This window comes from Drosophila eugracilis, unplaced genomic scaffold (genome assembly GCF_018153835.1).
Source record: "Drosophila eugracilis isolate 14026-0451.02 unplaced genomic scaffold, ASM1815383v1 contig_2154, whole genome shotgun sequence".
NCBI classification, from domain to species: Eukaryota; Metazoa; Arthropoda; class Insecta; order Diptera; family Drosophilidae; genus Drosophila; species Drosophila eugracilis.
The window spans coordinates 3252349-3263090 of record NW_024573038.1 but is presented as its reverse complement, the minus strand read 5'-3'; the positions used below and the strand labels follow the sequence as shown (position 1 = coordinate 3263090).

The 10742-nt window shown below is 37.8% G+C and overlaps 1 protein-coding gene across 1 annotated transcript; it reads left to right on the top strand.

The window, feature by feature from the left end:
• Positions 1–8487: 8487 nt before the first annotated feature.
• LOC108108451 lies at positions 8488–9279 on the top strand. Its single transcript, XM_017216504.1, has 2 exons — positions 8488–8538; positions 8598–9279. Exons 1-2 carry the CDS (start codon positions 8488–8490, stop codon positions 9099–9101), a joined length of 555 nt encoding a protein of 184 aa, XP_017071993.1. The 3' UTR covers positions 9102–9279.
• The last annotated feature ends 1463 nt before the right edge of the window (positions 9280–10742 follow it).

Here is a 10742-nt window from a genome sequence, read left to right as displayed (position 1 = left end):
CTTAAAACTAAAAACGAGGAAGGTACACACAGATACTCACACACACATCGGGAAATCAACGATAAAGATTTAAGCAAATAATCAAATGCATAAACAAGAAAGGGGAAAAGTCACAATGCCTACTAGGAGACACACTTTCGAATGCTCTTTCTAAAGTTTAAAAATTATATTTTTTAATTTTAAGAATGCTAAATGCTGTTAAATGTCTTAAATAAAATCGAAATTAAAGTATGCCATTATTAAGTCTTTTAAATAAACTGTTAAAATGACTTTTAAAGGATTAACATTTTGTAAATATTTTTTTGAATGCTTTGCAAGTTTTGGAATGATTAATATATTTGTAACATATTTATAAAATCTCTCAAACAATTTCAAAGGTAAGTAAGTAAAGAATTTTATTAATATGGTATTTTACCAAAAAGCTAATCTAAAGATAAATAAAAATTCAAAGTCTACCCATTTTACCATTTTACTATCTTTCCTGTAATCCAAACTCCACCGAACTTTGCAACTTAACCCTAAGATACCCTTTCGTATATAGCAAATCGATGCACTCCATGGGCTTCTGCGACACTTGAGCAAAGATTGAAGTGCAATCACCAAGGAACTAAACAAGGAAAGGGTCTGAAACTATAAGCTCTATCCTAGGTATATGGTACCCTAAATATCGTACACAATTCAGATTTATAGTTAAGGCTACTGAGAACAACGGCCAGATTAAATTGGGTTAAAAGTACAATTGTCGTTTAGACTCTAATTGGAGGCGTGTGCGGACCAGTCCGCTGATTGGATTTAAGTCCCCTAGCTCTGTCACTTGGCCACAGGCCACAAACAAATCAATTCCACTCCGCAAACGAACATATAACTCCAGCACAATGGGCTACCGTTTTGGTTTTGGTTTTGGCTTTGGTCTGTTGCCCTTGCTCCACAGGAAGAAAATCTGCCTTATGGCAGACTGAAATTTTCCTGTTGTAATGGAAATGGGAAGGATCTTAGGCACTAAACTTGATAGAAAGAACAGCTTATAAATTGATTTGCATAGATTGAGTTTTAATAGGCCTAACTTATTCTGAAATATTTTGTAAGCTAGAAAAATTAGGTATAACTTTATCTAGAAAAGCTTTTAACTAACGAGGTAAGCCATAACTTCAATCTCCGACAAGAAGTTGAAGTAAAGCGTCAAAAACTCTGTAAAACTAATATATATCAAGTAAATATATAAATAACATGGTGTATAAAATTCTATAAATTTCCGGCACAGAATAATTATTTTTCCGTGTGTGCTTCTTTTGAGCAGCTCCCCAGCTTGACGCGTGCCCGCCTGGAGCTCTTCCTGCTGACGGAGCAGGATCTCTGGATCTAGAACTGGCCATCCAGTACAGTGCCGCCGTCTTTTGCCAGCTGTCGAGGCCCCTTCACCGCGGACCTCCCCTATCTTTTTTTTATTAATGTTGTTGTTGTAGTTCGACTTGGTGATCTTGTGCTTGATCTGCTCCTTGCTCCGCCGGCAGCCAATACTGGCGGATAGATAAGCTCCCAACTGCTTTGCGCATCCCAAGCTGGCTTATGTAATACTAGACGAAGGCGAAGGCGACTCCTCTTCGGCAGCGAATCTTACTTTTCGCCAGAGGGCCTTTCGACTGGTTGCAGCAGCTTGTTGCTTTCCTAGCTTCCATGGCGTGCTGCCTTTTGATAAATTGTAGTCGTCCAGGAGCGGAGTTTTACTGGGAAAGGGGTCCGTTCTAAGATTTGATAAATTTATAAAAGTAGAAAGCTCATGTTTTTTCGTTTTATAATAGGTAGAGAGATCGTCATTCAAGCGAATAAGTAAAATTCATTACTAATGGATGGAAAAAATACTTCAAGAAAATGGGCTTTAAAAGTGATTTTATAAATATAAAAGTTTGTGGAAAAAAATTATATTTTTATAAAGAATAGAATAGAATACACAATAGAAACTAGCTAAAAAATGTACATTTTTTAATCAGATATTTAGAGATTTGAATAGAAAAGTACATCATCTTTCTTTTACGCCCCTTAAATGATACCATATATGATCAGTCAGATATAATCATAAAGTTTATTAAATATTTAAAGTCTTAATAAAACATAAGCTTGACTTGACTATCTAAATATTAGTTTTAAATATATTATTTAGTTACCCAAAAACAGGCCCCCTTCCTGGTTTTCAACCGGTCCGTGGCTTACGCAACAGCTGTCAGCAATAGGTTCAATTGTATTTTTAGCATTGCGCCTTGGTTAAGTAGGCATTTTGGTGGGCATCGGCGGGGCAGGGGCACCGAGGGAGGGGCCATGTGCAAAGGGGGCTGCCACAAGTGCACGGGGCAATAATTTATTTGCAGAACAGCCTTTTGATGGAGCAGCAACAGCAGCAGCAGCAACAACTGGAGAAGCAGCAAGTGGCGGACTCTGGGGGCAAGAATAAAAAAGTTGTACTAGGAAATAATAAATTATGGATATTAGGCAGAGGAGTCGACTATTTGATATCTGCTAGGCAATAAACAAACAAAAACTTAAATATGGCCGAAGAAGAAGCTATCAGGCAAGAGTGATTTAAGGTAATCAGGAGTACAGATGACTAATAAAGTTAGTAATGACTAACAGGCTATCTAACCTAAGGACAGATAACTTTTATATGAATATGAAGTTCAATAGGAATGTTCAAATATATTTTAGTTTACTGTATTAAAAATTAGACTAAACCCATATATAGTATTAAATAATAATAGCGTAAAATGTAAAGATATATAACTAAATGATTAATATTATGAATTTATAATCAGACTAAAGGCTTTTGAAGGGTTCTTCAGAGAAAGTAGATAAAAGAAACACAAATTTCCTGATTTTCAGGAAATAATAAAGTTTTTTTAATAATAAAGTTTTTAAAAAGCACAAATAAACGTTTAATTAAGAAATATGCAATATAAATCCTATTTCATGTATCTTAAACACCTCTACTGTAACACCTATACCTATTTTGGTATACCCAAGAACACCCCTCTATACATTGTCACTAAAGTTTGGGGCGTTACTGGATCTGCCTTGGGGGTTGTGGCAAATAGAGAAACGACAAGTGCAGCGATGCAAGATTACAGGCATTTGAGTGGCAAGCTGGAAAATCTTGTGCAGCCGAAACTCCCTCTTTCAGGAAAAGAATTACATTTAATGTGGCCCGAGGGCCAGCTGGAGAGAAGCGTTCTCTGGACCCTGGGACGTGAACCGAAATTATCTAATTTGCAAAAGTTATTGCGATTAATTGGGCGTAATTATTGCGTGTCGTTAGTCGAGGCTAAATGGCGCCTTTTATGCAGCAGCCATCGTAATTATTTTCCTCTCTCCTCTATTTTCCCTTGGCCTCACCCCTCTCTGCACTTTGCTGACCACTTGTCAATTTTAATTGATTGTTAATCTGGGAGGAAGCCCGATCTCGACTCCTTGGCCATTCCCCCCTTTTCGATGGGGTTAATCTCATAACGTAGCCAGTTAATTGTATTAAATACGCTCCACGGCATTGTTGTCTTCTTCTGGCGGAGTTAATGAACCATTGATGATCAAGGATAAGCACCAGCATTGTGGACATGGCAATTAGTTCGACTTGGATTCGCTTTTTTATTCTGCTGGGCTCTTCATTGTGGCGGCTTCTAAATATAGACGACGAGGGGCCATAAAATCTGTATGGGTTGGATATCTGAAGCTGCCGGCGTAAACCAATTTATTGCTGATAATTGCAAAATACAATGAGGAACGATATTCGAGTGTATGATTTGAGATACAAAGATACTTTATGAAACTTTGAGCATGTTGATGGAATGCATGTCTGCATACACTATAAAGTAGCATGTTTAGTTTTCTAAAATATAATACCCAATGATAGACATTTTAGATCAATTGTAAATCATTAATAGAGTTTCTATGTTTCTAATTGTAAACTAAACTGAGCTTTTGTGACTATCTCCTGGTATATAACATGAACATCCTGCTATATAAGTCTGCTACCCCCAAAGATCTTTTCACGACAATATTTATTTACAATATTTAATTATGAATATTCATTCGCTAATTGAATTTTTATTAAAAGCGACATTATAGCTGAATGATGGCCTACGGGCTCGCCATAAACATGTTCCTTTAGCAGGTTTTTAAAATAAATTTAAATAATGCAATAGAATAGTAATAACATAACAATGAACATAAAGAATATAATTTATTCAAAGCAATCACCATGGCGAGTAACCATAAACTGATATATAGTTTACCACATCCACCTGCTCTCCTAAAAAATAAACCAATATTTAGGAACCAACTCCAACTACGTATCCCAGTTTTGAAATGCAGATCCAGTGTGGGAGTAGCCCAAGGTCCAACCTCCTTGTCACTCAGCTGGCTTGCCTTACATTTGTCTTGTACCCCTCTTGTGATTGTTATTAATGATGGACATAAATCAATTGACTGGCAAGGGGACTTCGGGGCAAGACAATATGGTAACCGAAAACAGTTCTCCCACCTCACGTAGCTGACCAGACGGACCGGCCAGTCAATTATGCCAATTGCTGGCCCCAAAAAACCTATCTACGTATCCGTATGTCCATGTCCAACGGTTATTCGGTGCTGCGCATGCGCACTGCGCGCCACATGAGGTCTAATAAAAATTAAGCGCGTGTTGCATTTGTTATTGTCAATGTTGTTGTTGCTCACTTGACCAACAAACGAAACAACACGTACAAACTTTGACGCGTGACGTGGTCGAGGAACAACGTTAACCAACAAAAATCAAATTTTTTAAAGATTTTTTATTATAAATATGATTTAAGGAGCTAAAATACTCTAATTCTTAAAAATATTACTAAATTTTTAATAATTTGTTGATTGGTCTTTTTGTAAGAGATTGACTTATAAGATCTTATCAAAAGTTTACTAGTTTAAACACATTTAAAAAGTGGAAACCAACAAATGATTTCAAACACGAAATAATTAAAAATATTTAGAAATTCAAATTGAATTTTCTTGTTGTCTAGTGTAGTTTGGCACTGCCACTTGTGGCACGAACACAGTTACAGCACACTAACACAAGGGCAACAACTTTCGCATTAGGCCAAACCAACAACAGCAGCAGCAAATTCGTTGTAACCTGCCACGGAAGCCGCGACGCCTTCTCGACTTGGCCTGCAACGTAGGAAGCCAAGCTGAGAGGTAGTTGTACACTGAGAAAAATAGTGGGAAATTATAATATTTTAATGTTAATAAATATATAATTATATATTTAAGAAGAAAGGGCTGTAAGGATTCATTTTGACTTGACCACAGGTTTTCAAAATGACTTTAAGTTAAGCCGTAAGAAGAGATGAAATGTAAGAAGAGATGAGAAGTAAGAAGAGATAATAATAATGTTATCTTTAAAAGACTATTTAAAAAAGTTATGTATACTACCGTAAGTGAAGGAAAAATATTTATTTCTGTGCAGTCAAAACACAAAAAATAAAGCCAGGCCAGGCCTTGTGGCGAGCCTTTAACATTTGTTAAAGCCACGAGTGCCTCTCCGACTCTCGGCCTCTTTGGCTCTATGCATATTGCAGTTAATTTTCGCAACGACGCAATTGAGTTTTCCATCGCCCACGCCACGCCCTCCGCCCCTTGCGATCCTCCAGCAGCAGTTGCAGCTGGTTTATGACGCCGTTGGATGCGGTTCCAGTTGGCACTGCCGCCTTATCACCTGCTACACCGACATGCCCAGCTGTTTAAGATACTCTGCGTTTTCACGAAAATTTAAGTTTTCTTTGGTTTTCTAAAAGATTTTGAAAACTATAAATCGATATGCTTGAAATAGGGATATTTGAAAACAATCTTTAATAAGAAAACCCGAAGAATCTTTAAAAATTTAACTATGACAAGAGTTAAAGTTTCTTTGGGAACTTTACATTTTTATCTAATAATAAGCTTGGAAGAGAAAATAGGAAGGGGTTTATGGTTTTTAAAGCGTATTCCAAGTACAGCCAACAAAAACTAAATCTTCAAGCTTATATTGTATTTTCCTTAGCGATTTTTTGGCGCGCAAAAATTCAGGTTTCGTAATGTTTTTGTTTTTCACTGAATTTTCTCGATTTCAGCTTTGGTTTGTGCCTGGGCGATGTTTGATAGTTGGTTTCTTGGCTGAGCTGCGTCTGGGCAAAGACGCCAATCAAAGTGCATTTAATTAATTGAAATACGTTACATTAATTACACTGTAATTAAATGTTTGATTTATACTGCTAAGATCGCTGCCCAGGTCCAGATCCCAGAGCGACGTCGTGTAGGTGTTCATTAATGGTTGACCGACCTGCCCAGCTCGCTTCGATTTCAGCGATTTCTGAGATTTCTGCGATTTATGCTAATGCCTGTCACCTGCTCGACCACTTGGCGAACTCTTGGCCAGCAGACTGATCATTAATCTGGGATAGGAAAGCCTCGGAATATGCTAAGTTTGTGGTCAGTTTAATGGTTTCTTGACTCGTTGTTTTTGGTATTTCGTCATTTCTTTGGCTATAAGTTGGACAGTCAATGTTAATGTTATGGATAATTGCGTTCTCAGCTCAGTGTGATATTAATCGGTAATTGATATTGATAAGTCAATTTTATATGTTATATCTTATTTAGTTTTATTTTAAGTTTTGTATTTTGTAGTAAATTCTGTATTTTTTGCTGTACTTTGTCATTGTTAAGAGGTCTAAATTTTAATAGAATTCATGACTTAAAATCAAACATAAAATGCAACTATTTAATAGTAATCTTAAACGTTACCTTGCTGTACCTCCTAACATCTATATATATTCATATTTCCCCTAATAAATCCCCATATCTCCTAATATTTTTGATTGACAATCCTGCCGGATCAGGGAGAAAGATGGAATCTTTGGGCTCCCCTTGTTCCGATAGTCTCCTTTGGGGTTTTTGGGGTGCTGATCCGAGTCAAAGCATCATCTAATGTCATGGCTCGCTGAGGACAGAGAACTGTCACTTGACGTTACTTTCGTGTGGTGCTCCATTTGACAAAAGGGAAAACTAAGAACTGTCGACTCCTTGGCAGTTTCCCGTTTTACCATTTGTAGCACGGGGCGCAGGCGCAGGAGCACACTTTCCCCCCACGAGCCAAGCAAACATGTGTTGCATATTACTTGGAAAATGCCTGGAATTGTTTGCGGCTTGCAGATGGCACTGCCTTTAGATACCACTTCCTTGTAAGGGTATATATATCTAAACATCTTGAAAACTTTAGAAAAACTTTATCTTTAATTCGAGAAATACTTAAGAATTGTTATCTAGAATATCATCCCTAGTTTAGAAGATCATTGCATATCACAGGGTACTTCAAGTTCTCCACATTTAGTTCATGCATTTCCCTTTTTTTGGGGGAGAAATGGGTGGATAGACCCATGGCAAGCCCCCATCGAAAAGCGGGCAATGCCAAGTTGAAGTGACGTTTTCATTTTTCGGAAAATCCCCTCTCATTTGACTTTTCCTATTTATAGCTTGTGGCAGGCGCGGGCGCGTGGTGTCCCCCTGAAACGAGGCCGCTTTTCCCCATTGGATCTTGAATGAATTTGTTATAAATATAAACTATCGCGCCCTCTGCTCTGGCACACACTTTCTGGGGAAATCCATCCGTGAAAATGTAAAATATCTCCTGCTGAGTTTAGTTTTTCTGGCATTGCGCACTTTTTGTCTTAGTTGTTTCGTATTTCATGTCTTTTGTCTTCACGTTCCCGAGTCGCTGCTGTCTTTTGTTTATAACTTTTCAATTAATGCTTTATTATCGCTCTTTTTTTGGGGGGATTTTCCCCAAAATTTTGATGATCTGTTGATGGGACTTCGGCGGAATTTTCGGGGCCGCCATCTGGCGGGGGAAGGTGAATTCGTGGCGGTTCCAACAAATTGAATTATTTTAGTTGGATTTTCAACAAGCTGTTTGGCGGGGTGTTGGAGCTTCAAAAGGTGTTACAAATTGGAGGGGAAATTAATAAAATTACAATTTGATTTTAGTTTTTTAAGAAAGTATTAGTTTTAGTTTGGTTAGAACTGATTTTCAATATAGTATAAGCCTTGAAGTTCTGAATTTTTCCGCTTAGCGTGCTACGTAACGACCTTCCATGGAAAAAGGTTATTTAACCGATTTGTAAAATGTGTATTAACTGGCTAAAAATATGTTTTCTCTCATTTAAAATGTGGTTGCTCCATAAAACAACAACCTTTCCATATATTTTTAGCCATAAATCATGTCGCCTAGAATTAAAATAATTAAAACTAAGCAGCATTGACAGAAAGCTTGTTAATATCAACAGATTAAGATAACTTGATACATTGTTGTTGATGGAACATCAAAGCAAGAACGTTAATTAGTATTAAAACATATCAAACACGAAGTTAGCGTGCCAGAAGCAAGCCAAAAAAATTAATAAATAAGATAAACTCAGGCAATGCAACAGACAGTACAAAATGAAGTGGGCTGCGATAGTTTTACTCTTCCACTTGCTGCAGATAATAAAGGTGAATATGGAATATTTTTAGTACATTTTATTAACAGCTATTAAACACCCATTCAAAAGTGCGAGCAATCCTATGAGGTCACCAACGAGAGACTGGAACCCTTCGAGGGCGACTCCGAGACTTTGGTGTTCTTTGATAATCTGAAAACTGTTGGTCGGGAGAGAGCTCTCAACGGGTCCTTCAAGTTCCTTGGCGAGATGAACAATGATGACTTCAAGGTTTCCGTGGAACTCTATTCGAGTCCCAATGGCGATGGAGAGTTCAAGAGAATGGCCATGGATGTGCCTCAAACTAGCATTTGCGAGTGCTTCAAGAAGTTCTATGTGCAGTTCGTGCAGCCTTCGGTGAAAACTGGAGAGACCACCAATTTCCCATTGGTCGATGATGACTTTTGTCCAGTTCCTGAAGGTGAATTCTATATCAAAAGTGTCCTTTTCAACACGGAGGATTGGCCATCGCAGGTACCTCGAGGAATCGTCAAGGCCATCATCACATTCTTCAGTGATGGCAAAAATGTTGGCGGTCTGATAGTGGAAGTCAAAATTGAGGATCGGCAAGGTTAGAGTGGTTTGGGGAGATATCTGGTTTATGGATTAATATCATAAGTTGATGTTGTGGGAATTGTGTTGAGAATTGTCTCAGACGGGAGACCTTTTAAGAATGCTTATTAAATAGATTAGGTTATTTTGTATTATCCCATGTTGAACGTCTTATAGTTAAATAAATGTCTTTGAAAGCTAAGAGTTGGTTTGCCATTTTGTATATTCGTGATTATTTCTTGTGAAGGAAAACCTAAATCAACTTTTATTATAAAATCCTAAAGAGACCCTCCTGCTGCGATGAATGTGTGAAATCAGAGATATTTCTTTTTGAATTATTAAACAAAATTGTAATTCAATTGTCGATAGCAAAGTCCACCACCTGCATGACCTTAAGAACTATGACCCAATTGTGTCAGAAAATCAGCCACAAAAGATCAACAATTTTCCGCTGTGGTCACCTGGCCAGAGTTGCGGTAAGGTGTCCGTCCAGGTGGACCCCATGCAGATCGTAAACAATGCACCTCGATGCGGAGACACGATCGAAGCCAACTGACAAGCGACTCCATATGACACCTATATCACGCACCCACTCCCAGAATGCTCTTTCCAAAGGCCCCTTTCAATTTATGCAAAGCACATCGAGATCGATCGGAGTTACTCAATTAAGTGCCAACAATTTGCTGCCAAGTTTTCAATTTCAATTGCCTGGCCAAGGAAACGTGCCACATGTTGCCAGTTTTTCTGTTTTTTGTGTGTGGGGGACGCCAGCAGGTTTTCGGCTCACCATGCGCTAATTTGAGCAAATCAAACAAGACTTTGGAAAAAAGATTCAAAGTGGTTTTTGGAGTCGGAGCCAACCAGTTTCGTTCGCCTGGCTGCGTGCAGTTTTTTGTGGCAGCAACATGAAAACGAAAACAAACAAAAAAAAACACCTGCCACAATTGATTAAATCGCAGCAATTCATTGTTATGAACGAAGAACTTCAATAAGATACGCAGTTTAATGCAGTACAGTGAGGCACAATTAAGTGGGATTGCTGATGTAAATTACAAATTGTTACCGATAAAAGTTGAATTAAATAATTGATTTACCGATAACACGTTCGGCATGAGGCTTAGCCTGCGCAACCTGAACTTATTAGACGTCAAATAAATAATAAAAAACTTTAATCCGCTTTCTGGTCTTAATTTTAAGATAAATTTATGTTTTAAATGGAAAAATTGCGAAAGATTTTTAGCTTAAGACCAACTTTAAGTTTGCTAAGGTAATTAGCTTATCATTAACCTTACAATAAGTATGGTGACTTAGAGAATTGTCAACACTTCACACTGAAAATGTTAATGGTAATGATTGACTTATCATAAATACAAATAAAAATCTTAATTTTTATCTGTAATAGTCACTGTAATAAGTAATCGAGGTTGATTGATTTTGTGGGTTCTTGAGATTCGTGGGTGTTCGTGAGGGCTTGCATTTGCTCAACTAAACTGGCTCAGACTTTGCGGCTACCAATCGATTTGCCTACCAACTCCCCTCGGTCTCGCATAAATCAAGTTTTGCGCAATAAAGTTTTTGGCACGTTCTAAAAGTGTTAATTGGATTTTTTTGCTCAAATCCCACACAGCGATTTGCATAGAGCGAAGCGGAAAACTGTGTGGGCTG